The sequence below is a fragment of the Drosophila hydei genome, unplaced genomic scaffold (genome assembly GCF_003285905.1).
Source record: "Drosophila hydei strain 15085-1641.00,03,60 unplaced genomic scaffold, DhydRS2 tig00000172-arrow-pilon, whole genome shotgun sequence".
Lineage (NCBI taxonomy): Eukaryota > Metazoa > Arthropoda > Insecta > Diptera > Drosophilidae > Drosophila > Drosophila hydei.
This window is the reverse complement of record NW_022045682.1, coordinates 280,007-307,965: the sequence shown is the minus strand read 5'-3', so window position 1 is coordinate 307,965 and position 27,959 is coordinate 280,007. Positions and strand designations below refer to the sequence as shown.

Genomic DNA, 27,959 nt, shown 5'->3' with positions numbered 1-27,959 from the left:
AAGAATATGCATACATAAATTGTTATTTAATCGCTTGCTTCCCAAAAGACAATTACAATATTAATTATAGGTTTTTCTCCTCACAGGATGCTTAATATGTTGCCACACAGCTTGTTGTTTTATACAAATCAAAAATAGGTTTTTTTTAATATTTCTACATGTATCACAAATTATGTATAACTTATAGGGCAAAGGTAATTGATGAACCCAACTTCCATACCGGAATTATATTTCTTTGGCTTATTGGCTTTTCCATTGCGTTGGGTTTAGCAAATCAACTGAAAATGCTTTAGCTAATATTGCATTTGTTTTTGGCCTCACCTAAGTGGACAGTAAAACGTTTACTTAATTGCAAACATGCATGCGTCATAAATTACAAAGATTTATTCAAGATTAACCGTAAGAATAGTGATAATAATAATAATTGCTTCATATCACCAGTTTGCCTGGACACAATCGAATTCTGTTTCCGTTTCCATTTCCGTTTACGTTTAGTCAAATTTGTATATTTTAAATTGTTTAATTTCAGTGTATTCTGTATCACAAGGTTCGTATATTTTATTTCAATTGGATCCTCAGCACGTTCCATACTATCGGCTTGCAAAAATCAAACTATTTCAAATCACACGAGTTCAAAGTCTATAGATAAAAATGTTTCTTAAGGTTTGTTCACCTGGCTAACAGGTAGAGAGACAGAAAAAGAGAAAATATAGAAAGAGCTTTCAACACGGACGGAACGATCAATAAAACGTTGGGATCTTCTATTAAGCTAAAATCATTTTCATAATTAAATTTCGAAGCTTTGAAAGAAGGTGGCGAAAATGCACAGCAAATATATATATATATATATATATATATATATATATATATATATATGTTATGTATATGTATGTTAGCTAGTTCACAACTTGTCTAAAAATTTGTTATAGTTTTCAACCTATTTAAGTTTCAGACTCTTATGCTTGGTCACAAGATTTTTACTTTAATGGGCTGTATTGTGTGGAGCCTAGAACGTGCCTTAGGTACGCTAATAAATTATCCATGTCTATTTATAAATGTACAACTTTAGGTCTATAAATGTGAATCTCAATTTGTGTTACTCAAATATACCGGGTCAAATATTCCGCTACATATTTCGTACATAAAACAGCTACAATGCAAGTATTATGAATAAAAAATCCGTGTACGATAATATATACTCTTGTTACATGGTAGTAATGTCTACAGCAAAATAAACGTGAAACAAAAATTCGAAGCACCATTAAGCTACGCCTATCTACAGTACTCGAACATTAATTCCAATTGCGCGTCTTCTATTTACTATTTACAATAGTTCGATAAGATAACTCGGTAGCCCTTTAGCGTATCATGTGCAGCTTCCAGCGGAGCACAAAGTACGCAACTATGCGTAGAGCGAAAAAGATTCCTATCAGAGCGACCGCATCGACCCAGAAACGGGCGTCCTGCATGGACATCCACTCAAGGAACTTCTTGGGAACGCGATGATGACAATAGATTTCATTGCAATGCAATTTGGCGCGGTCCATGCCGTAAATCGAAACCATAGCACCTACAAATTGTTATTGGTAATTAGTTGTCGGGTCAATGAAGTTGAGTCCTTGTACTTACCCTCAAAGCCATAGCGCACGTAACTCACATATGTGAGCCATTGTAAATAGTCCGGTATAGTGTCGAAGTTGACAAAGAAACCGGAGAACAAAATTGTGGGAATTGTGGAGACGGGTCCAAGAAAGACTCCCGTTTCGACATTCATTCCAGCACCTATGAGTAGCCCCAGAGACTGAGCCACCAAAGAGTTGAGCACGCAGATGAATACGAACATCGAAATGCGTTCCACTTCCATGGGCTGAGAGGTTAAGTAATAAACAACCAAAACAAACACACTGGAGAATATGATCTGAAAGCGAATGTTTATGTTAATAAGATTCTATAGTTCATTGTATATGGGGGATTGCCAACCTGAAAGGGGATGTCAGCGAGGGTTTTCGCAAAGTAGAACGCCTTCAAAGAGTACCAATAGTTCAAATGCTCACGTTCAAACACCGACATCTCTGTGGGAACTGTTTGAGACAGAAAACTGATTGAGCATATGTGAAATGATATTTTAGTGGTTTATACTTACAGGTCAGAATGGTGGGCATCATGGCCGTGAACGTTGTGAAGAGAGCGACAAAGAAGATGCACCCAGCATTGCTCATGATCTTGCTGGCCTCGTTGCCGACATCATAGTAGATCATCCCAATGATCGCGCCCACGATGACATGCGAGGCGAGTCGCATGTGAGTCAGCATACGATCCCTCATAATTGTGCGGAACGAACGTTTCAAGAGTATCCAAAACTGCGTCCAGCCGCTGGTCGGGAAGCCCGTCTTGCTAGGCAGCGTCACCACACTCTCATGCGAATCGAGCAGCGAGGTCATGCAGCCGACAACGGTATTTGTGCCACCGGATACGGCATTCTGGCTCTGACCACCTTTAGAAGAACTAAAGCTGCCGCTGTCATCGTTGGTTATCTGTATATTCACGGCGCTGCATTCGGACGTCTGTGATTGCTGGGCTTTTAGCTTCGGTGGTTTCAGTTCAGTAAGCTCGTCCGCTTCATAAGCATTGCCTGGCTTTTCGTCCTCCAAGGTGATTGTCGCAACGGCTTTCGTAGAGGTTGCACCGCTGCCATTGCCCTTGATAATGTCATTGTTAATAGCCTTAGTGTTAGATAAATTGACTCCGTAATCCTTGTGCATGTATTTCTTGCAAATTCCGCCCTTTACAGCCTCGACCAACTTGGGCACTGCCTCGCCGTACTCGCCCGATGCCACCTCTAGCACATAGTCGGCTGGATTGTGGTACGACGGGCATTCATATCCCAGGGATGAGAGGTACGGCACCAGCCCGTGCACTCGACCTTCGTAGACGCACTGGCCCTGGGCCAACAGATAGAGATGGTCAAACTTTTCGAAGAGACGCGCCGATGGTTGATGAATTGTACAGACTATGGTGCGACCTCCACGCGCCAATGACTTAAGCAGTGAAATTAGCTGGAAGCATGTGGAGCTGTCCAGACCGGAGGTAGGCTCATCGAAGAACATTACTGGCGGATTGTTGACCAATTCCAAGGCTATGGACAAGCGCTTACGCTGACCGCCCGAAAGATTACATGTTAATGTGTTGGTTGATTCCTTTAGGCCAATGGTCTCCAATATCTCCTCGACAACGACGCACTTCGCATAGTTGATCATATTCTTGCCAAGCTTCAGATTAGCAGCCACCATCATGGCCTCACGCACTGTCAGATTGGCAATCAGCACATCGTCCTGCATGATGTAACAGGAGAGCTTACGGAAACGACGAAGATTTCTTTCCTTGCTGTTGATTAAAACCGAACCGCTCAGCTGGGAGGTTCTGTAATACAACAAAAGCAATTGATTAGCTTCCACTTGGGAAAGTGAATCATCGACACTTACTTATATCCAGCCAGAATGTTCATCAACGTGCTCTTGCCTGCTCCTGAGGGACCCATGATCGCCGTTATCTGTCCATTGCGAAACTTGCCAGAGACGCTCTTCAGGATTGTCTTGAAGCCGCGTATATGTCCATCGGGCACCGAGTAAGAGATATCACAAAACTCAATGTCCACCGGCGGCCGCTGGGGCAGATGCGATAGCGAAATGGTGCCCTTCTTTTGTCCATTCGGGCTGGTGCTGGTGTTGTTCTGTATCTTGGGAGCAAGACCGTGACTGTTGGGCCGGCCATTGCAGAGGTTATTCTGTGAGCTGTAGAAGAGAGCAAAGATTTCGTTAGGCAATGGTGAATTTACTGGCAGCGAAATAACTAAATGTAGCCTACTTGACTACGACTGCCTTCTGCCAGCATCGAGCCCCGTCTTCCGGTCGCTGTAACGCGCTCACACAGCCGCTCTTTGTCAGCTTCGTCTGGACAAAGGACAGCGAACGCTGCGTGCGTGCCGGATTGCTCTTGGTCTGCAGCTCTTGCAGCATGTCCGCATAGCCTTCCACATACGCGGATCGCCTAAGCTGCGCATTCTGAGCAGCTGCCTCAAAGCTGGTGTTCTGAATGCCATCCAGTTCGCCTATTGCCTGTCGAGAGGTGCTATCGTTGGTGCTGCTGCTGCTGCTGATTAATGTCAGCTCCAAGCCGTTCGGCATGTTTCCTTAATTTATTTTACGCTTTCATAGACACATTTTCAATTTCACTACACTCTATTCTGCCAGCTTCTGTATGTGATTTCTGATTTGATATTCAATAGCCATTCAACATGCCCAATCGGCAGTAGTCAATAGTCAGTCAGCCGTAATCAGTTGTATGTGTTGTGTCTGCAGTCGTCCCAAGAGCTAAGAGCCACACACCCACCACCACCCCCACCCACACCGACACAGCTCGACCGTCAATCGGAATGTTGTAAAGAGCAAAGTTCAATTTGCGTTTCATTCATAAAATGCCGTGAGATACCCTCGATTGGTCTGTTATTGATAAAATATGCCGACTACACGAGAGTCTCCCTAGGACGCCCAGTGTCAATTGAGAAGTCAGTTTTCGGTGCAAACTACTTGTATTAACGAGTTGACTGAACCCAATTGATGATGGATAGATTGACGCTTAATTGTCGTTAAATATGGCTCGCAAGCTGCCCAGCCAGCTCTACCTCTGTGTGCAACGGTGTCAGAAAAAATAAACAATTTACACTGCAGATATCTAAATATAGTTGTGGGCGCAGTTCAAAGTTTAGTTATTCAGTTCTTCCTCTGGTTGTTTATAATTACCGATTCACGCTGTGCCCAGAACACGTACGGAAGATCGCAGCACGTTGGGCTGCCTAATAATATACTCACAAGAGCAAGGAACGCTTTGCGAGAACTGCCAATTGCTAGTTTCTTTTTATCAAGAAATCGGGAATCGGAGAAATCGGGAATCGGAAATCGGAAATTTACTTCGCTTCAGCTAAGAGAATCAAATTGAAATTCCATCACTGTTCCAAAGCCATATTTGGGTCAAGACAATTGCACGGCTATTTGGCAAGAACACTTATTGTGGCTGGGACTTCGATTTTGGCCACGCAAATTACAGCCATGCGCCATTCGGTAGCAATTGGGCAAACAACAGATCTCAACGGACTGCTGACGACGGCAGTCAGCCAGAAGCGCAGCCGAATCAGCTGTTGTCTATCTCCGCGCGGTCGGCCGTTACCAATACGAAATAACCGAATAGCCAAATACCGAAGTAGCCAATTTGCCAAACACATGCATGTCTGTTATCCAAGTGAACAACGTCATCAGCTCAGTCGTGTTGTCGCTGGCATTCAGTTTGTATACAGATACGATAAATGCGAGTCTTTGCGCCGCTGCCCCACTTCCGTTTCACAGCCGTCCCCACAATGCCATCGCTGTCGCTGCCGCTGCTGCTGCTGCTGACGCTGCTGCTGCAGCTGACGCGCACTGTGGGACAGTTGCGAATTGCTCGATTCGTTTCCCGCGAATTTCTCGGTGCGCGTGCACCAAGCAGCGACTAGCCTGGCCGACTGGCTGGGTACATTTTAGGTGCACATGTACTCGATTGCACTCTGCAGTGAATGTCGATGTAAACGAACTCAGGCAACAACAACAACGCTTTGTGCTTGACAGCATTGCGCAGACCACGACCACAAGGAGACCCACGACATAGACAATGCCCGTTCATAAAGTGAAACGAGTATATTGGCATTTGGAAATGTGTGTCTTGCTGAATGAGAGTTTTCATACATAGATATGTTCTCTCCACTGATAAAATACTAACATTTTTTAATACTCCCAGTGGGGGCGGGGCTTAAGGGCAATTACTTTGTTTTCTACAACGCAATTCACAACTCAATTTTATGTCTCTACTAAAGCTCGATAGCTAGAATTCGAAATATACACTTCTCTATGCCTCCTCTAGATAAAAAGGTGAAGATTATTTGACTTCATTTCCTTGGGGCTTCAGCTGGTCCAGTGCTGGCCCCGTCATGTGATGCGCTTTCTTTGCATCAGAAATCGAAACATTTATTTGCCCTATGAAAGTAATTGCTTATCAATTGCAATACCTTGTAATTGGCAACAATTCGAGCCCATTATATTGATTGATTAGCTGGCTATAAAGCAGCTGCTACCGTTCCCCATGCACGCTAATAGTGGTAAAGCGTGTAATGACAACTGAGCTTTGACCATCCTACCCATCGACTGGGTAATGCTTGTTACAAAGTTGTTGTGCACTACTTAAAGTTAACCGGAAATATCAGATGGCGCAAGGTATTAGATCATCCACGTTTTGTGACAATTAGGCATTTTACAACGACTAGACTGGGTAACAGACTGGGTGGCCGCTGCCTAATCCACATTCATTGTTCCCCATACCCTGTGCTCATTTAAGATGTGCAGAAAGGGTATATTTGTACATATACTTGAAAACTCTAAAAGTAAGAGGCCTAAAGTAACATTCGTACTGCTGTGCCATACTCCCTCTATCTGTGTTGGTGTGAGGAGAGAGAACTGTGTAATGGATATTTGTAAGTCGACTAGAGCACGCTTACTTGCTTATTATGTGGGTATGTATATGGAAAAGCATAGCTTGGGGTCTGTGTGGGGGGTTGGTTATTTATAATTAACTCGGAACTTGGGCGACGAATACAAACTTGCAAACACAAATATGCAAAGCCTCAAAATAAACAAAAAGTGCAAGTATAACCGATAATAAACGCAACGGGTTCAGGGAATGATAACAGTCTACCCATAAGCGAATGGCACCTACGATTATCAGTCAAGCCGCTAGGGACTGGTATGTTCAATATCGTTTTAAAGAACAGTTGATGTAGGCCAATCCCGAATATAGTTATAAACTTATGGCTGTCAAGCTGTTCAACATTCTTCAAATGAATCATAAATAAGTTGCTCGAATAAGTAATGTCAGTCTTAGAGAGTGTGTAGGTGGCTCGGACTCGGATGTAACCTCTAGTGGTTCGGCTATTCTCGTTGACCTCGATGTGTGAGAAAGGTCAATGTGTCTGTAGAGACTTTCTAAGCGCCTTGCGGCTGGCAAAGAAACACTTTGGAGGGTTTACAGGCTGACAACTGCGGAGCCCCGCTGTCTGTTAGTCAATGTATCTTTTATTGCTTCGGGCCAATAGAATTGCATAATCATCGCACGCCGCACGTTGCTCGTCGCTCTTCGCTCGATTTTCACCTCCGCCAAGTTGCCACGTTTTCTAGAGCCGAATAGCCACGACAGCCAGTTTAAACATCGTTTTGCTGACACTTTTCATTTTCTAATATGCACATTTAAATAGTTAAAGGCTAAAAACCGAGCACTAAAATAAATAAATTAATGTCCGTAAGGCGACCGCCGGGAGCAACACCAAACTGAGCCGAAACTCAACTCAACTCTGCTGAACACAACTGACTACGACGGCAAAGTTTGGACAGCTTGGGCGGCTTGTTCGATTTTTCCAAGCACGCGTGGCCAACGTCGCTGAGCGTTGGTTGGCAGCATACCCTTTCCCTTACTAAAAGGGAGTTTTGCAATTCTCAAACTAAGGCACACTCGAACTGGGACATGAATAAAGTTATAGTACTTGAATAGAGGCAACTGACTTTCCAGTGTTATATAGTGTGCTGGTACTCCTAGCTCGCTAGTTAAAGATCGAGATAGAGTACTCCTCAGTCTGCATTTGCTATTGCTAATGGGTTTTCTTCTCCGCTTCGTTTTACCGTTGTTTCCAACAATAGTCAGCCCTCCTGGCGATTGGCGGGCTTTCATACACAGCTATATACTATACGTATGTTTGAGTTTTGCTCGTGGCTGTTTATAGTTGCTCATACGACTAGTTGGCTCCTGCTGTAGACACTGCTGTGAGCCAGTGTACGTTGCTACTTTAGGGCAAAAAGGATGTGTCAAGCATTTTAAACACTTTTTATGACTTTTGAAACTTTTGTCTGCCAAGCGCGCTCTTCCGCTCTTCCCCTCTCTCCGGTCAACCTCAAGTTTAAGTAGAGAGGGAAATATGTGCAGCTGTGCAGTTTATGCAGAGCTGTGCTAGCACCTGCCAGGATGTCCCATTTTAATTACATATCGCACCTTGTGGGTGTTGACTGGACAGCATTGAATTGCACGTGGGCGACAGAATTTTCTATTAAATCCTCTATTTGCATTTTAATTACAAAGCTCTGGGTCGCCCGTCGTCTGCTCAAGGGCGAATGAATGATGTTCTCTGAACAACAGCAAGGATTTTCTTGTGTCTAACACCTCTTGCCATTTACCTGTTTGCTGTTAGCTATTGACAAGTCATTTAAGCTATTGACACATCATTTAGGTTCGATAAGGGTGTGCAAACCGAAAAGACCCCAGGACATGAGCTGAATGTAACTATTGAAATTCTTTGTTAGAAATAAATATCTATATACAGAGGATATATATATCTCAAAATTCTATCCTCTATTTGGAATTTTGGAATAAATATTAATAGTACGTAGAAATATAAGGAATAAGTCAGAATCTGTCTCATATGGAATTCGCCAAGTCCAAGTTATTTTGAGACATAATTTTAAAATGATGGGTTTTAATAAATACTGTTAAGACATCCAAGAAAGGGTTTATATGTTATGTGCCTTTGCTTCAAGGGATCTTGCATACGAAATATGTTCCCTTTGACTCTTATAGTCTTCGAGTTGTAGTCAGAATCTTCTTCATCTGAACTATACTCAACAACACAGCTGTTCAATCTATCGACATTAATCGATATCTAACACATTTTAATTCATATTAAGTGCTTTATATCGGTAACATAATCGAAAACGCACATACAGATTGATCAAGATGTCTTTTATATTCTGCATAACCTATCCCTAGATTAATGAAATAACATTTAAATTCAACTTTATGCAACAGTATGCAAGTTGAATGGGCTGTCAGAAGGCTATTCTTAAGCATATTTGAGCTTGGCACGCGATTTGTGCGCTACTCCTTCATAATAAGCTCAAGTCAAGGAAGCCTTACGTGTGTACGCTCCACACGTATTGCATTTGTTAGTGCGAGTTTATATTGTTCATCGATTTTCCGCAGCTGCTGAGAGTTTCCTTGAAAGGTGCGCTGCGACTCGAAGTGTATCTCGACTGCTGGAGCAAAGATATCAATTCGCTGGACAGTTCTTAATTTAGTCACTCGAGCAGCGTGACTAAGGCGACAGCTCGCCAGTCGCTTGATTTATGGAGCTTAGCTGAATTGTCCTGAGCTGATTTCGTTGAGTATGGCTGAGGATGGCTCTGTGACCTAATGAGCGCCCGCTCCCACTCGCTGTTTTCGACTTTTGACACGCCCTAATTATGACAGACTATCTGGGTCATCCCACCCACGTCGCCAGGTAGCCAGGTATCCCATTTTCAGCGCAAACATTATCTATGCTAATCTCATTAGTGATGAAATCGAGGCGCCACATTGTACTCACCCGTAGAGCGCATTGCATTGCTTTAAGTCGTTTGGCTTTTGCAGAGGCAATGCCTGAAGCTGATTTAACAGGGGAACGGGCTCAGAGTTCGCTGTGGCTGTGGCTGTGCTTGATCCTTGCTGGCTGGCTGGGGCTGTAGTTGTTGTTACTGTTGCTTCTGTTGTTGTTGCTGCTGTTGTTGGGCTAATATTGCTGCTTTTATAGTGGACGACGCTGAGAGGTGCTGAGGTCGCTTCTGATGTAGTTGTTGCCTTGGAGGCAGGCAGTATGACGGCGCTGCAGCCGCTATCCTTGTCCACGAGTGGATCATTCGAGGCGAGCAACTCGTCCATGGCTTAGACTTAAATGAGTATCTGATCAAGCGTAAGTTTTAGACACTTGCAATTGGAATTGGCATCGGGTTGCGAGCTGTCTATTTGTATATAATATCTATGTATTTTGAATAATCTTTTGGCCTTGTGTTCGCTCTATTTACAGGGTATTTTATGTGCTTGCTGCTAGTTGCATTAAAATGCAATTATTCATTGCTTATGTTTCACAATTGATTTGGCATATTCGTTTGTCACGTAGTTGGACCTGAACTGATGAATAATTCAGATTCTTTGTTTTCCCGTCATCGTAAGCAGCTGGAGAAGAGAAAAAGATACAAATTAGATGTATGTAAATGTGAGCTGCTCTTATAGGATCATCTGATGCTGCAGATACCATATAGGAGAATTGTATTGGCTTGTTTCATAAAGCAAATTTCGTTGTTGGCTGCTTTCTTTTGTGCGCGTGTGACAATGATCAGGAGTTTCTGGGTTTAGCTGCACCCGTCGGATGCTTTAGCAGGTGGCTGAGGCGATAAGATTGCAGTAGTGCGAAAGCTATATTTGTCTGTGTATATAGATTATAAAACGTTTATATAAAGTGCCGCCTATACATACAAATTTATTACAGATTTGTTTGCCTGTGCGATTAGGGATGATTGTGATAAGCACGTCGAGCTATTCGACTGCCTTCTTTTGCCGCTAATCGGAGATATGTAATAATTGACTTTAAGCTGTTAAGGCTGCACAGGTGTTTTATGTATCGCCTGTGGCGCTGTCGGCTGATTCACTAGCCAATGGCAACAGATACAAACACAGTCTGCAGCTGCGAATCTGTCAGATGTAGCGTGCCAAACGTGATAGAAGCCTTTCAGAAACCTTTCTGCGTGGGCGAGTGGCCCTACCTTAAGCCCCTTAAAGTAGGTTAGTGGCACGAGCAAAGGGCGCGTTATCATCCACGAACTTTGTCAACTCTACACTATAACTATAGATACTGCCAGACATATTCCCGAATGGCACGGCACGAGGCTTTAATCACATATTTTTAAATGGCAAAATATTCATAAACAAATTGCCGCCGTAAACAATTAAATAAAAATATTTTGCCAAATTCCTCTCGGCAGCAGATGCAGATAGCCAGAGAGAGATAGAGAGAGGAGAGAGAAAGAGAGCACCAAACAGAGAACGCACGCGCGCTCAATAGATACAAAAGCAAGAAAGATACATATACACTTAAAGATACATATGCTTTTGTTTTTATTGCATTTTTTTTATTTCAGGCAACTGTGCTGCTTCTATGGAAGCACGTTGAATACATGTATTCATATGTATTTGTGCGATTGTGGAACTAGCCAAACTGTTTATTTCTACAGTCTAAGCCGAGGGGAAGTTTAAAGAAAGTAGTCCATCAGTTGGTGGTGGAACATGGTCCGCCTAGGGGTACTGCAGTTTGTTTATCGTCGGAGGGGGTTGCAGAGCAGCAACCACCACTTGCAGCGTAATAGCATATAATAATAATAACTGAGCAACGCAATTAAAATTTTCTTAGTGTACTTTAGTTTTAGTTTCCAGCCATAGCTCACCTTAATCACAATACACAAGTTCCAAGAATTGCTGGCGCATAAAACTTGTTTTTTTCCAAATCTTTATTTTGTGTTTTTTTTTGCCACATTCACAACAGATACGTTCCCTGTTGGCTGTCGGCTATTTGCTGTTTGCTAGAGATGCTCTTCGTCTGCTTTATTTTAGGCTCATTTTATTGTCAAATATTTTATATGAATTCGGCTGTTGGTGAAACACACACATAAAGAGCTTTTGTTGCTATTTCAATTGCTCTCTCTCACTTTGAATACGTAATTGTTTTTGTATAAACTGCGATGTGAACAGCGGACTCCGAACTGTGGAGAAAAACCAGTAGAGCATATCAGGCAGGCAGGCAGGCACCAGCTCCTCCAGAGCAATTACAACTGCTTGGCTCCTGGTCTAATTTAAGAGACAACACAGCACTCAAACAGCACAGCTGGCAGAACAAGATACGAAACGTGTTTCCTTTGGCGGATCACGCGACGAGTTTCTCCAACAACGCTCGAGACGAACAACTTGAGCGCACCGCGAACGAAAAAGAACTGAAACTGCGAGTGTTGCTAATGCTGCTGCTAAGCTACCCAACGTCGCTCTTTGTCTATCTTTTTCTGCCTTCTCTCCCATCCTCTCTTCCTCAGATAGCTGTATAAATCGGATAGCTCTGTGTGCGTGCGTGTATGTGTATCGAACATGTGGGGGAGCAAGTACGATGAAAACGCGACACGTATGCTTCGTCAATGGCGGGAGAGAAAGAATGAAAAACGAAAGAGAGAGAGCCAGAGCGCGTGGTTACAGCTCTTGCTCCATTGTGGTTGAGCTGCTGGTTCTGGTGCTGCTGCTGCGTCGTCATAATTGCTTTCCACTCTGTTATGGCCTCTGCCCCTGCGTGTGCATGCTATGGCCTGCTGCAGTCTGCGCATGTCTCATTTCTCTCAATGTGTGTCCTCTCCTCTGTGGGTATGTGTGTGTGTTTCAGCTGACTGTAAACAGCTGATCATAAACAGAAAACAAACGTCTCCCATGCTGCACTTGGCTTGAGTGCAACTGCACTCAAAACTGGTTTCTTCTTTGTCTGTCTGCAGTGTTCATCGTTGTCTTGCAGTATGCGTCACCCGAAATTGCAACTGCTTCAATTGCTGCAAATTTAATGCATCAACATACGATATGATACGAGGATAGCCTGACAAATTGTCGATTCACACATGAGAAACAATATATAAATTCATAACTTAACAAGTGAGGAACATAGATATATTATTGCATTATTGTGTATTTTTAATATGTTTTTTATTTATATTAATATATTTCGTACGTGAGGTCGTAAACTGCTGAAACTACCTTTGTAATTCCCTCAAGCTTTCATACTACCCTGTCTGACATTTCATAGTGATCTTTGAACTGCTTAATGTCTGCTGGGTTGACAGAAAAACAAAGCACGCCTCGATCGACGACATGAATAAAAAACCAAAACAAAAACAATTCTGATTTGCGGCGGAGTAATCGCATGAGCAATTCGTATGAGTACATTCGCACTCATTTCTAACGATCACCAGTCCACACATATTTCATTCTAACTCTCAGCCTCAATGGCCAAAGTTCGGAATGAGCAACGGAAGGCATACATATATGTGCATACCATGCACTCATACATTTACAATTCTAGTGCATACATACATATGTCCTTACACACACACAGACTCATACATATGCGCGTATATAGCTAGCTTGACAAAGCTTTTAACATTGAATATATTTTGTTTCTTTGTGTGTGCGTACATATGAGTGTTCACAAAATCAGTTTACTGTAATTTAAACGCAGCTCAGTCCGCTTTCTTATCAGCAATAATTTGTTTTAACTGTTGCGCGACATTTCCCCCCTTCAATGGAACTCGAAATAGTGATCAAAAGCATATTACCGTCTATGTATATCAACATTTTCCTTAAACAAGAAAAGTTCGGCTTCCAATCGAATGTTATAATTTGTACATAGCAGAAGAGAATCCATTCCATTGTTCCGCATTTGCCAATAAGAATATCGTGTTATATTTCAGTGCCGTGCATATACAATGAATATCGTAATTATCCATTGGAGTTATTCAGCACTTCGATTTCAAGTGAAGACCAGTAGCGGGTGAGTTAGCCTGAAATACGATATTAACTGGTATATCGTGTACCAATATGCAATATGCGCGTCGTGACGTTCAATGTGTGGAAGAGTCGGATAGACGCGGATAACGGCATCAAAGCATCGCGAGTACAAAACATTTGGCGGGTTAAGTGGGTTAAATGAATTGAACTTTAATAGTCTCGGCAGCCGCAGTAACAAGAGTATCAAGAGTAGAAGCAGCAGCAGCAGCAGCGAATGAAGCCAAATAGTTTTGAGTGCACGGCATTTGGTCCACGCGGCAATAAAGCCCAATTGGTTGCATTGCCACTTGCCGGTGCAACCAGGTGTTTTTCTCTCTTTGCGGCGTTATGTCGTGAGCTGGAAACGGCCATCCTAATGGCAGCAATTAATACAAAAATGTTTGCTAACTTTTCTTAACAGCATCGACAGTTTAACAAGCCTCAATGTACTTAGCATCCAATATCTGGAATTGACTAATTAGCATTAAGTTTTTTTTATCACAACTTATTCATTTCCGAATGAGTTGTTGAAGTTTCCCAAGCCGGAGCCGAACTTGAAACTGAATTGGAAGCTGAAAGCGAAGCGAAAGCTGCAATCAATTTGTAATTGGAATCAAGTAGTCCCCTATTATATGTAGCTCAGACTGTATGACCTAATAGTTAAGATCTGGAAGCTATATTGAAACATACATGATTTACAACACATGGAAAAAATACAAGAATCTGAAAGATAATAGCCTACTCATAGCTAGCTTAAGTTTTCATACTTGAATTACACATTCATCATAATTATATACAATTTCATAAACACGATCCGCAATGGTTGCCTCATATAAGTATTTAGCTGAAAAGCTTTCGGAAGTTGCAGTCATGTTGGGTGTATGTACGTACATCAACGCTATGAAAATTACTTTAAAACTTACATTGAATTTAAGTATGCAAAGCTTTCTCGTTTGAGAGCTTTTGTCAACCTATCTCGCTATCCTCCTCTATCACTTGACATATTTACGATTCATAGCTCGCCGTTAAGCGCAATATGTGTAAAAGAGACAACAGTAGACCGTAAGCCAAATAAAGTGCTGCCCATAAGGCGGGCAATTCAAAATCAAACTTAAAATTTCTTCCGAGTTTAATTAGTTTGCAGTTTAAAAGTTCACCTTTACATTAAGGAATTAGGGAATTAGTAAAATTTATTTTTACAATTAGAAACTAGAAATAAATTATAAATCAGTATTATGCAGTACTGAGTAACGATCATCGGCAAAAGTGTTATTCTAAAATTCATTCTCCTCATCCTTGTCCTGGCATAAGCTTAGCTCTGACTTTCTGCTGGCATGCTGGAAGATCCACGTGATCTGCATCTCTCAGGAGGCTGTGCGTATTTTGTTGCTGTCCCGTTCCTGGTCGCTGTCACAGTCGCCACTCTCGGCGGTGTCCTCGTCGCAGCTGGCTCCTTCGTTGCCGTTGGCACGGGCAAAAAGGTGGAGGAGGCAGCTACGTTTCACGTATAAAAAAGCGCACAGAGCGCAGAGTAGAAATATAACGCCCACTGAGCTACCGATTATCAGAGCCCGCACTTTCCGCTGCGAGGGAACTTCGAGAAATAGTTCGGGACTGGCCACTTCCTGGTTCTCTGCTCCCACAGCGAGCACTTGTATCTTGAAGGAGACGTCTTCTTTGAGTTGTCGCAGCTGATAGAAGTTGTCAAAGGTTTCAGCGGTGCCGATGAGGAAGTGGTCCGGCTCCTTCCACCAGCGCACAGAATAATGTCGCAGCGTCTCAAGCCCCACTGTCGGATGTTCCCAGTGCAGCAGCCAGCCCTGAGGAGTGCTCAGCACACTTAGATTCCACGGTGCACCCAGTCCACCAATGGTCGATGGGCGACTCTGCTGGTGCTGCAACTGTTGCGCATCAAAGTCTGCCCCTTGCGGCGAGGCTGTAGCAAGAGATAATTTTAAAGATGAATTCAAAGCTTTTATTGTACGCTATATCTGTCTCACTTATACCAGCTACAACAAGTGCTTTGCACTTCTGCCTGCGACGTGTGCGAATGAAACAAAGCTACTATGCATTGCATGTCAAGTGCTGCCCATAAGGCGCGCAATTCAAAAACAATTTCAAAATTTTTGTTTTAAATTCCTAAGTGAATTTAAGTGAAGTAAAAAGTAACTAATATATTTTTACTTAATTGCACTTACGTTGCGTTTGGAATCGGAATTGTTTACTGAACATGCCGTCGCCATATTTGTCTTGGCTAAGTACCATGAATTCGTATTCTCGTCCAGGCAGCAGATGCTGCACGGTGGCCTCCATCTGGGTCTTCTCGAGGACCCGCAGCGTCCGCCATTCCGGCGCCTCGCTGAGTCGATACCAAACTGTGTACTCAAGATTAGGTCGCAGATAGCCTGTGGGACAGAGGTACAGGGTATGTGTAGAGCTAATGCTATGCGTAGGTGTCTGCTCACCTGGCTGCCAGCGTATGGTAATGCATGTCTCTGTGCTGTTCGCCGTTAGGTTGTACGGCGGGCGTGGCGCAATGTTCTCAATCATTAATTCAGCTTCGGCAGTTATTGTTGCAGCTTCATTGGTCGCCGAGCACTCATACATGCCCCGGTCCGTCTCGACCAGGTTCGTGATGGTCAAATTGCCGCCGCTAAAACTGTGCCGCTCCACTGGCAGCACCTGCCCGTCTTTCTGTGTGTGCGAAATTAGTTAAATTCAGAATGTGAATGCGAATGAGCGTTGAATTGCTCCACACTCCACAATGTATGTCTATGTCTGTGTGTGGGTGTGTGTGTGTGTGTGTGTGTCGAGCATGCATATTTCAAAATGCAATCAAGCAAAACTGCAACAAGGCCAGCCGAGGGCCTATTTGCCAGGTGGTCAGGCAGTCAGTCAGTCAGGCAGTCCGGCGGTCAGGCAGTCAGATAGTGGACAGGCGGGGATGGTGGGTCATGGTGGGATGCGGACTCGGACTCACACTCGGAGTCGGACTTACCCGACTCCACACAATGGTTGGGCGATTGTTTCCGTCCCGGTCGATGGCTTCGCATGGCAGTTCGGCCGTCTCTCCCAGTTTCTGTATGTAAATCGCCTTCGGTGTCACGCTGAATATGGGTGGGCGCAGTACAATTACGCTAATGATGGGCGAGGGCCCGTCCGTGCCGAGGTCATTGTAGGGCGTGCAGGTGTAGCTGCCAGCATAGTTCTCGTTCACCTTGGAGAAGAACAGGCTGCCGTTCATCTTGTAGAACACCCCGGGCACATTGTACGAGTCAAAGAGCAGGCCGTCCTTCTCCCAGCGCAGGTTTTTCAGCGGCGGATTCGCACGGAAGTGGCAATCGAGCACGGCCGGCTGACCGTAAGGCAGGTAAACCTCGGGCGGTGCATAAATCACCTTGGCCTTATCTGTGCATGAGAGAGAAGCGGGCGTTAAAGCGAGTTAAGAGAGAGGCTCTGATCTGCCGCTCTCGCTGAGCACTCACATTGAATGTTGAGAAAGGCCTTGGCCGTTTGCAGTTCGCCTTCGTTGTTTCGCACCTTGCACTCGTATTCGCCCAGGTCGCTCATCATGGTGGGGTCGATGCTGAGGCTGCCGTCGGGGCCCATGAACGAGCGCCGGATCAGATCTTGCACCTCCTGCAGCAGTACGCCGTCCTTGTACCAGGAGGCCTGCGAGTTGTCCGGATATTTCATCACGCAGTGAAAGAATGCCGTCTGACCCTCCATAATCGTTTGATTCACAGGTGGTATTTTGATCAGCGAGCCGCCCTGCACGGCCAGGTGGTAGCGTGTGCCGTTGTTGCGCACGCTGGGCGAGCGATTCGGAAAGATGATCTGACAGTGATACCAGCCCTGATCCGACTCACGTATGGCAGTCAGATTGATCGAGGCCCTGCCAAAGTCACCTGGATAGCTGACCAGGTGCAGCCGTCCGTTGAAGAGCTCATTGGTGGATGTTTCATTCTCGTACCAAGTGAAGATCTTCTTGTTCTATCAGATGAATAGCAACAGCAGACAATAATAAACAAAGTGTGCAAATGGTGTGTGGGGCAGGTGCAATGCAATGCGATGCAATTCGGCAATCATTATGATTCGATTTGATGATAAAATTACAATTACAATTGCCGCAATAAATCATATATGGACATGTTTCACACATACAAACAGCCACCCCCCCCCCACACACACACACACACACACACACATGCATCCATGTATATATATAGATAGACAGATATCCGCACCCACGCAGCACATAATTGAACGCAGTGGCAGCCCTGACAATGTAACAGTTTGTGATCCATGTGTGTGTGTGGGTGTGATTGTTTACGTGCTACATATAGAGCAATATCTGAGCATTCATACAGCATTATAATTTTCGCAAACACCCGCTGCGCGCACTGTTGGCAGCGTCCTTCGCTGACTGCGGCACGAGGACAGACAGAGCAGAGCCAAAGCAGGCCACAAAAAGTGTCTTAAATTGATTTTTAGCTGAGCTTTGATATACTTATTCTTATAATTATAACTGTCTGTTTCTAGACTGCGAAATATGCAGTGAATATTTAACGGAATTAGTTTTGAAATATCTAAAGTTTGCCCATTGGAAATGCAATTAGAATACGTTTTGTAACTAAATAAAAGATTTTCGTTTTAATTAAAGTTCAATAGATTTGTCAATATTTGCTGAAAATATATTGTGACCGGTTCGAAATTAATTGGTTGGGCCAAAAAAACGGCAGATTCTGTTTGGATAGGCGTTGGGCAAACAGGCGCCGAGAGCGAAGCTAAATAAAAATTATTAAAATGCTGTAAAACTCAGTCGAGCTCTGCTCTGCTCTGCGCCCGCTTTAAATCGAAGCAATGTTTTATTTGATTTTTACACCTGCATTGTTTGCGCGGACAGACGGGCGGGTGAACAGGTGAAGAGGTAGCCAGTTGATAGGCCCACTAATAAACCGCATGCTAGGGATTTGGTTGCCTGACGGTTATTGATAGCTGGCGACCGCAGCAAGTGCCAGCCGCGATGCAATTTGATAGTTTTAATTGTGCGCCAGTTGCTGAGCTATTGACATTATTTGTCGAGCATACACCTTTAATTGAAATCGTCGAGGAATCCGGATGGGGCATCAATGTCACTCGGCTTGTCACTGGGAGACACGGCTGCGCGTTGCATAATTTTTGGCCTCTACTTGAGGCACACAGCGCGGCAGCCGAGAGGAAGCCAAGTACACCCAGCTGTGTGTCTGTGTGTGTGTGTTTGTGCGTCAACTGGCGTCGCCATCTGCTGCCTCAGCGCACATTTATCAACATTATCTAACAAATTACAAACGTAACTTGATTTATCCGGTAATTTTTTTGCCGCTCGTCTACGTGCGCGAAAATTCGCAATGGCCGTGAAGAGTAGTTTTTGATTGCACACACACAACCACACACACACACACACACACTCTGACACACACATGAATATTTGCATAAATATTTTGTTTTTATCGTTCAATCACTGTGGGCGAAACAAATGGGCGCAGAGGCTGCCAAAAATAATCAAAACTGACATTATGCAAATGACTAGCTGCAGCATCATCGCCTAAGTTTTAAGCTAATTCTCTACATTTATTTGTGGCGAGACTGACTCGCATTCAAATCGGAAACTCAAGAGAACTTTAACCCGAACTCAATAAGCACCTCGACCTGAGCTCGATATCTACTTTAACTATGAACCTCAGCTGCAAAGTTAAAGAGTTGTTCAAGAATTAAACATTGCATCAACGCATCCATTTCATTTAACGCTCTTCACCTTAAGCAAGCAAGAAGACGCTAGTCGGAAGAGTCTGGCTACCTCGCCTTTGGCGTTTTCAATATATCTTGTATCTATGCATAAATATACAAAGCACACGCACTTGTACTTAGGCATAGAGAGGCTTATAATAATGTCCTTGCATGATTCACCCCGGTGTCCTCACAGTTAAATCTCTATCGCTGAAAGAAGAAATTTCCAACTCCGAAAACAAATTTGCCTTCGTCAGTAATCGAACCCAAGTCTCTTCGGCCAGATGCCACTTCTTGTACAGACGGAGAGATCGACTCAGCTTGTTGTTCTGATCAAGTATATATAATCTTTATGTTTTCAAATTCAAATTATTGAAGAGAATCACATGTGCACCCTGGTATGTGACTAATTATAATATTCACAAAGATGTTGAACTGCCCCTTGTTAAAGAAGAAATACAACTATATGCAAACGGATACATGAGTAAACTACATAACCACGACAATGCTCTAGCACTAAGACTACTGGATGACTCAAGCAACCACAGGCGACTTAAAAGATTACATGTCCTAGACCTACCCCACAGAAATAGATAAATATTTAAAGTCGGTAAATATATGGATTGATCTCATTGGAGCCCAAGCCATCCGGTTACGTAATATTATTGTTAACAAATTTGTTTATTGTCTAGTATAAGACAGATTGCAAATAAAAACAAACAATTAGAACAACAAAAATTATTGAAGAGAATCAGCTCTTTATATACCCAAATTTGGTTGCTTCAAGTTGAGCTCTTTGCTCAATTCAAATATTAATATATATTTACTGCATAAAATATTTTGATAATTCAAAATCGAATTACAAATTCTAAGCCTAATTGAAGGTGTTGCAGTCGAGCCTTGGCTCAAGGAGTTGGCTCGAAGTGTAAACCGAAACGACAAAAATGTGACGTATCTAGTTTGCCAAAGAGCTGCCCTGAACAAATTAGTTCAACTGATATTTGGTAAACTGTGGCGCTTACACAAAGCGCGAGAGCGCAAAAAACGATGCGAGCGCAATTAAAGTGAATCTATCAAAATGACATCATGACCCGTTGACCGAGTGGAATTTTCTGCATTAATACAATACAATAAAAGCGAAAAAAAGCAAAACCAGACTGTGTGTGCGTGTGTGTGTGAGTGTCTGAGTGTGCCAGCAAATTAAGCGAGCATCCAAATAGTTGAAAACATTTTGCGAGAAGCGGCAGGCAGATGACGGCAGAGGAGAGACGAGGGCCGCAGATTGCAGACAACACAGAGGCGCAGCCAATACGAGCCCCTAGCACGGGCCAGGGTTGGTGTTTGACGGGGTTAGGGGTTGCGTGTGTCGAGTGTGAACTGAATAGTAATTTACTTGATTTAAATACAAGCGTGCGTAGCTGCAAATAATTCGCAATTGAATTTAATTGCATTACTCACAGTTGTCAACAAAATGCCAACCATTCAATTCGATTGAATGCAATTGAAATTTATTTCAACAGTTTACAGTTTACAGTTTACAGTTTACAGCTTGCAGCTCGCCCGTTGCCGTTTTTGTTGCTCTCCTCTTTGATGTCACACTTCACGTTCACACTTTGAAGGAATGGAATATTTAAAGCGCAACGCGTTAAATGAAATTTCAATTTAATACAGATACGTTACATCGCATCGAGTGGGTGCGGGTGGTGGGGTGGTGGGGTGTTAGGGCGGTCCGGCTAGGGTCGTCTGTTCCGTTCATCCCTTTCGCGCATGCATTTAAGGTCGCAACACACACACTCATCGCCCAGCCATAAAGTCCCTTTTTAATGAATGTGAGAGCCCCGTTGCTTTGTTGCACTGTTGCACTGTTTCGCTGCATGGACCGCCCAGCCGTCGCAATTAAGGCTAACCATGCGAACAGCATCCCACGCCACTCGCTCACTCGCCCATTGAGCCCACCCACGCGTACGATGTGTATATGGTGTATGATAAATTAATAATTTCGACAATTTAATTTTAAAGTGCGTGTAGACTGGCGTGTGGCAGTAAAAGCGAGAGATCGTAAACGGTACAAAAAATGCGATATGTGTGGGAGATGGGTTGACGTTGGCCATCAGTGCGTATGAGCGATTTTTGAAATGCAACTCAAATCACGCATACGACCCGTTCGTCGTTCGTGCTGAGCCTGAGTCGGTGAATCAGAGTGGGACTACTTACATCTTTGCTCCAGTGGACGATGTAAGGTATGGGCGAATCGTATGGGAAATCTATATAACAATTGAAAACAACATGCGAGCCAACTTTGGCCTCCAGATTTGTTTGTTTACGATGATCGCGCGCGCATGCCACACAGGATGTGTTCATTAAGAGCGCCAGCAGCAGCAGCAAAACCAGCAGCAGCTGCTTACCGCCTCCTATGACATTGGCAGTTATCATGGCATGGCAGCTCGTTGCTGCCTGCCGCTCCTCCACTGTGAGGCTGAGTCGAATCTCTTTGTTCTCCTTTGGCATTTTGCAGAGCTTATGTGTGGGGTGGCTTAACACTGATTAACAACTATTGGCGGCATGGCTTTCTACCATCGACTTCAGCATTTTATCGGCGATGCTTAATTGAAACGCAGTTGAACAAAAAACAGGTCAATTGAGTCTACGCACGGAGGACGTCCGACGTCGCAAGTCGCAAGTCGCACGTCGCACGTCGTTTCTTAACTCAAGCACAAAGTAATATGTATTAGGGCAGCGTCTGCTCGTAATGTGATCCGCGCGGCGTATAATCTGCGCAATAAGTAGCAATCGGACAAGGGAACTGCGCTCTCGTCAACTGAACGCGACAACTGGAGAAGCTCGACTGAAACTGAACAAATAGAAAAACAAAACAAAGTGCGATCAGAAGGCAGAACGTTCTGTGTTATGCGCGACGATGATTTTGTCAACAGCAGACATACGCGCACACATGCACATACACATACACATACACATACACATACACATACACATACACTCACATATACTGCTACACGCACACATCTGTGTACTGAGTGCTCGCATTTACAACTGAGCCGCACACAGCTTCGAGCTTCTCTCCACTTTCACATGTCAAACGTAGCTCGGGCCGCGCTCTGCCGAATTTGACATTTGACATACGCCCACGCAGCCGAGCTGGCGAGCTACCGAGCTCTGCTGCTGCTCTAATTAAAATTTGCTCACAATTCACTTTCATCGACGTTTAACCAGTTCAGTAATTGGGACGCTGTTTTCTATTGCATTTTCGTGAATTCCAATTCAATTAGCTGGGCGTTAATCAACGCCTTCGCTGCGGGTTATGCATTGGAGGAGCAGTGCGCGCTGCTGTGTGTGAAAGCTGCTGCATTGGCTAATTGATGGAGCGTATCAAGTGGCTGGGCAGGTTCAAGCTTCCGGGCTGCCAGGTTGCCGGGGTCAAAAGGTGATTGCGCCCAATGCAATACTAATGAAAAGACTTTTCTATATTGTTTTATTTGATCAATTTCAAATTGTTTTTTTGTTTTTTTTTTTTTAAGTTTATTTGTTTAAAAATTTTGTTCATTTTGCTAATTTGTTTTATAATTGTGTCTTGTGTTAATTACAATATATTTCGTTCTAAACTGATTTTTGTTGTACGTGTTTATATGCTGAAAATGCTGGGGGAACTTTGTCGTTGGAATGAAAGAGGTTTGGAATCAAGCGAATTATGATACGAGTGTGTGTGAACGCTAGTTGAAGGTAACCTGAAGAAAGGTGCAAATGGAAGGTAGGAGAGAATAGAGAATGGCAGGAAAGAATGGTAGGAAGGAAAGAAGTTAACAGTTACTGTTTTCTCATTCGATAGTTATGTTTGCTTAAAGGTTTGCTTTTGTTTTTGTATTTGTTTTGTTTCGTTTCGTTTTGTTCGAGTCGAGAAAGTTGAAGTTGACTGACGCACCTTGTCCAAAAATCAAAGTGGCAGACTAAAGCGTTTGATTTACTTACGAGTAATTATTTGTTAATTTTGTTTTCATTTTACTTAATGTACATGCCATTTAATTCAGTAGTTGTAATTTATATTCATATAAATAATTGTTTATATATATATATATATTTTTATATATATGTTGTTAAAGTCCGTCACTTAACGTATATATGTGTTGCACTACATTTCGCCTTGTCTTATCAGTTTTCAATTAAAATTTAATACATATTAATGCGGCGTACTTTATTGTTAATTTACCTTTTGTTTCTGCTTTACTGGATTCTTTTGTTAATGCTCAATTAATTGCGTTCTAGTTAACAATATATTTTATATTGTATTTTTAATTTGTTTCCTTTCTTTCGTTTGTGTATGAGCGAGAGTCTGTGTCTTGCTGCCTTCTGTCCTACTCGATCGATACAAAAGTCAACTATCTTAATATTCTCGGTTAGCCTTTACAATAATCGAACCTCGTTGTGCAATAATATTTGCAATATATATATATATATATATATATATATATATATATATATATATATATATATATATATATATATATATGTATATATATGTATATATATACTCAATTCAGTTACGATTTCCGTTTGATAAAATAAGAAACCATTTCGACAAGAGCCTCTCGCAATAACTTTAGTATAAATAAATTAACAGTGACGCGACGGGACCTATGGAGGAATTATTCGAATTGAAGTTTGCAAAAGGAGGAAGGCATAAAACAAATAATTATTCTTGAGATCATTTGAGTCAATTTACTTTAAGTATTATTTCCTTTCTTTTTTTCTGCTCAACGATTTGATTAAATTGTATTTATATTATGTTAGTATATATATTATTAAATTTGTTCATTTTTTTGTTTTTTTTTTTGTTTTTTTTTTTGTTTTTTTGTGTAATTTACATACATTATAGACACGGTAATCGTCATCTCTCTTTTCTCATCGTCATTCTTCATTTTCGCTCTGGCAGTGTTTTGGCGTCAAGTTGTGTCAAACCATTCCGTACAATTTGTTTGTTTTGTTCAGACAAGTTTATCATTAACAAGTATTTACGTAATATTAACTTAAACTCATTCATCAAACATCTCTTTAGCTTAAACGAAACATAGCTCTCACGTACTGAACACAATGGACAGGCGGACAGGAGTAGGCTTAGAATAGGCTGTTAAATTATAACTGTTATCTGAATTTGAATCTGAGTCTGAATCGGCATAGAACTCCTGTATATAGCTATCTGTTGCACACAATTCAATACGAATCCAATATCCAATCACGAACAACTCAAAGCCGCTCTCTCTATTTCCTTTTTAGTTTCAATTAGTATCAGAAGTTGAATAAATGTTAAGTAACATACTGTTAAGCCAGCTGCCTCAACTGTTATCTGTTTGCTGTTGCTGTTGCTGTTGCGTGAAACATGTTGCAATGGATTAAAGTACTTTCCTATACTTGTACTGGCAAAAGTATTTAGGTTTTCAATAAATATATCTTTCGAGTTAAATATTTTTGTGTGTAGCTCAACAGTAAACATATATATATATATATTATATATATATGCAGCAGTTATATATTTTGTTTTTGTAATGATTCATAAACTGTTAAGTTGGTTTTCTTCTTTTGTTGTCATTCAATAATTTTAATAATTATAAAACAATTTGTCTATATGTAATTTTGCAGAGTTTTAATCGCTTTTATTTTAACATTTCGTTTGATCGTTTAGTCTAACAACTAAGGGCTTAATCGCTATCATATATTCCGCTTTAATTACGTTAGTGTTAATGTAACATAATGAACGTTTCGTTAACGTTTACGTTGTGGATTTGTTTAATTGGTAATTGATGTTGTAACAGATCAATCTGTATCCGCCTATGCTCACCATATATAAATATCTAATACATCATTTGTTGGTTGTTTATAAATAATATTTCCATTTTGCATATTGTGTTCAATTCAATCAATATTCAATTCATATATGTAAATATCAATTGAGATTTAAGTTATAATATGTGTTTCATAATTGCTATAGGTTGTTACCATAAATATTATACTTAAACGTTGCTATCATATTTTGCTCGCGTGCCTTCTTATAATGTGTATATATCATTATTGAATGTATTTAGTATGTACAAAAATTATTTCCTCTCATGGTGTCCTATATTTGTGTTTCCTATTTCGATTTCCTTTTCCGTTCTTCGATTGCTCTATATATCATAAAAAACTACTAATTGCTGTTGATTTGGGGCCCTTTATACGTGGCTTTAAATACTTGTAGTTCATAGCATGACGCTTGGGTTCTAACATGGATAACATACGACGTGAGCTGTGTTATTGCTGGATAGATATCATCTAATCATATGGTTGCTGCGGTTGACTTCGATTGCATGTTATTATGGCTGCTGCTGCTGCTGCTGCTGCTGCTGCCGGGTTGTTCATTCTATGTTTAAACTGGTGCAGATATATTCTATAGTTGTACCTGTGCAAGACTCTGTCGTGTGGGTGTGTGTGTGTTGTTTACTTTGCGGTCACATTTGCGCTGTCAGCTGTCAGCTGTCAGCACACGCTCTCGATTTCTGGGCCACTTGTGCGCTGCATGGACTGGCGTTTGCGATAGGCATAGAACTCCTCTCGCATGGCTTGGAGTCGCGCCTCCACATTGTCATAGCGTGGCAGGCTGCGCAGCTTGCGAGCCATGGAACCACCATAGGTGGCGGAACCACCAGCGGCAGTCGAGGCGTGCAACAAGCTGCCGCTCAATGGACCAAGTGTGTGGTGCGGATGCTGATGGAAGGACGTTGCATGGGGATGATGATGTTGATGATGAAGATTATGGTGTGGATAGTGATGTGTATCTATGTGTAGATTGAGATCATCGCGAAGCAGGCCTACGCCGCCCGTTGGTGTCGAGGCGCTTGGCGTCGGCGTAGCGGGGTCAAATTCGTAGTGGCCATCGACACTGCCCACGTCCACCTGGCAGGACCTGGGCAGATTGTTATCCGTGGCTGCATTCAGTCGTGAGATCATTTCCAGCCAGTGCGACATGGTGTAGGGTGGCGTTGGTAGCCCTGCCGAAGGTGGGCTCGGCTGCAGATACGAGTAGTGGTACGGCTGCTGTTGCAGCTGCCCCGGCACCGGTGTCTGCGCTTGCGCCTGCTGGCTGCCCGTGGCTGCGATATTTAGGCCAAAGTATGCCGAATGTTTTGGTGGCGACGGCGGCGCACGATAGGGCGGCAATAGGCGCCACTCGCTGGTACTGCCCGGATGGTTGGACGTGTTCTTAGAGCCAAACCCACTGGAGCTGGAGCGCGACTCGGGCGATGCTTCCAGTCCCACGCCAGCCGCATTGGCCGTACCACGCAGCGAGAGATTTAAGTCCGGCAGTGGCGACAGCAGCTCGTGCTGCTGGCGGCTGAAGAGTCGGGAATAGTGGCGGGGATACCAGCGAGTGCGTGGTCGATAGCTCTGATATGGCAGCTGTGTCTGGTAGTAGTTGCGCCACGAGGGCGGCGAAGGCAACTGCAGTGGCAGGAAGTGATCCTCCAGTGGATGCTGTGGCGGATGATACTGTTGTGGCTGCTGGCGACGTGTCTCCTCCTGAATGGTGCGCAGCGACGGCAGCTCCTGTGAATGATAGCGATAGCGACTCAGATTGCCAGTGCCGCTGACGTGGGACGTCGGCAACGAACGCTCCGCGGAATTGGGATACACAGTGCTGAGATCGCTGAAGTGCGTGTGCTGCGAGGGATAGGCGGCGCTGTAGGATAAGAGCTGATGCTGGTGCTGCTGATGGTTGTGGCCTGGCGTACTGGCCGGCGAGCTGGAGAAGATGCGAGAGACACGCGAAGGTGTGTAGAGCTGTGGCGACAGCAGCTGCTGGCCCAGACTGCCGCTGATCGTGTTTATATGGAGCGGACCACTGCTCGCCGTGTTCCTGTAGATGTTGTGCACGTTTTGATATCTCGCACCAGTGACAGCATCCTCGAGGTGCTGCTGCTTAACAGCGCCACCAATTTTGAGCAGGCCGCCCAAGCCGTGAAGGAAACCCCTTGCGGAGTCCGCTGCAGACTGCAAGCTGACCTGGCTGGATGATGCGACCAGTGGACGACGCCACGAGGCGCGCGCTGTGATGAAGTTGCGACGCGAAAGGAAGCCCCCATCATCGCTGGACGACTTTTGGGAGACGTTGCTATTGCGACGCTCGAAGAGAGCGCCATCGACCACATCGATGCAGTTCTCAATGCTGTTGTCGTAGCCGAGCTGTGCGGATCGCCTCTTTCCTTCGTCCTGCACGGCATCTTCGTGGATATTGGGTGAACTGTAGATGGAGTGGCAGTTGGTGCAGCGATCGGGTGGCCAAATCCAGTGCAATATGGCAATAAGTATTGCAGTTAGACTTGATATTCGGGTTTGTTTGTACCTGGCCAATTGAAGAACCAGTTCAGTTAATATCATTGAATCAATAAATCATTAACAAATCAAAAGAAACTCTAAGCTACCAACTGAGCAGAACGAAAGTGAACTAAGAAAATATTGGTTTTAGTATAGAAACATTGCTTACGATTTTGATTATGACAGGATGGACCTGGAACTATAAAAACGCTTTCATAATCACGATAGTGTTCAGTATTGCTATATTTAGTAGCAACGGTAGAGAAGAAGAAGCAGTTGAAGTAGATGTAGTGGGTGCATGGCAAATACCAATCAGTGTTTAGTTT

General features: G+C 43.3%; 3 protein-coding genes across 13 annotated transcripts in view; all 3 read right to left on the bottom strand.

Annotated features, from left to right (window-relative positions):
* Positions 1 to 895: 895 nt before the first annotated feature.
* LOC111596231 (ATP-binding cassette sub-family G member 1) lies at positions 896 to 11,904 on the bottom strand. Of its 2 annotated transcripts, XM_023310348.2 has the most exons (7): positions 11,379 to 11,904; positions 9,488 to 10,113; positions 3,483 to 3,791; positions 2,144 to 3,420; positions 1,981 to 2,081; positions 1,630 to 1,918; positions 897 to 1,570 (listed from the first exon to the last, which is right to left on the bottom strand). In XM_023310348.2, the coding sequence occupies exons 2-7, from the start codon at positions 9,817 to 9,819 to the stop codon at positions 1,359 to 1,361; spliced, it is 2,520 nt and encodes an 839-aa protein (XP_023166116.1). In that variant the 5' UTR covers positions 9,820 to 10,113; positions 11,379 to 11,904; the 3' UTR covers positions 897 to 1,358. The 2 variants fall into 2 exon arrangements, with proteins under 2 accessions (XP_023166117.1, XP_023166116.1); XM_023310349.2 differs by lacking the exons at positions 9,488 to 10,113; positions 11,379 to 11,904 and adding an exon at positions 3,865 to 5,297 and having other exon boundaries at positions 896 to 1,570.
* A 2,728-nt stretch (positions 11,905 to 14,632) lies between these two features.
* LOC111596237 (protein borderless) lies at positions 14,633 to 22,101 on the bottom strand. The gene is made up of 6 exons (XM_023310355.2): positions 21,490 to 22,101; positions 16,992 to 17,499; positions 16,505 to 16,914; positions 15,972 to 16,200; positions 15,705 to 15,911; positions 14,633 to 15,442 (listed from the first exon to the last, which is right to left on the bottom strand). The coding sequence occupies exons 1-6, from the start codon at positions 21,781 to 21,783 to the stop codon at positions 14,871 to 14,873; spliced, it is 2,220 nt and encodes a 739-aa protein (XP_023166123.2). The 5' UTR covers positions 21,784 to 22,101; the 3' UTR covers positions 14,633 to 14,870.
* Positions 22,102 to 24,919: 2,818 nt separating this feature from the next.
* The window catches only part of LOC111596239 (protein turtle), a 39,392-nt gene continuing 36,352 nt past the window's right edge, over positions 24,920 to 27,959 (bottom strand). For 7 of the 10 annotated variants that reach the window (XM_023310357.2, XM_023310360.2, XM_023310363.2 and 4 more), the window contains one exon: positions 24,920 to 27,661. In XM_023310357.2, coding sequence (XP_023166125.2) covers positions 25,798 to 27,661 — 1,864 coding nt within the window. In that variant the 3' untranslated portion in view covers positions 24,920 to 25,797. Of the gene's footprint in view, positions 27,662 to 27,802; positions 27,874 to 27,959 lie in introns of all 10 variants that reach the window. The other 3 variants (XM_023310364.2, XM_030223398.1, XM_023310365.2) reach the window with 2 other exon arrangements.

Bases quoted from the DNA above. Each gene is read 5' to 3' on its own strand.
- LOC111596231 (XM_023310348.2), bottom strand. From the start codon at position 9,819: ATGGACGAGTTGCTCGCCTCGAATGATCCACTCGTGGACAAGGATAGC. The intron at 1,919-1,980 runs GTTGGCAATCCC...ATTCGCTTTCAG, and splicing joins TCGCTGACATCCCCTTTCAG to ATCATATTCTCCAGTGTGTT. The intron at 1,571-1,629 runs GTAAGTACAAGG...AACAATTTGTAG, and splicing joins CGTGCGCTATGGCTTTGAGG to GTGCTATGGTTTCGATTTAC.
- LOC111596237 (XM_023310355.2), bottom strand. From the start codon at position 21,783: ATGCCAAAGGAGAACAAAGAGATTCGACTCAGCCTCACAGTGGAGGAG. The intron at 17,500-21,489 runs GTAAGTAGTCCC...TTCATCTGATAG, and splicing joins TCGTCCACTGGAGCAAAGAT to AACAAGAAGATCTTCACTTG. The intron at 16,201-16,504 runs GTAAGTCCGACT...TCGCACACACAG, and splicing joins CAACCATTGTGTGGAGTCGG to AAAGACGGGCAGGTGCTGCC.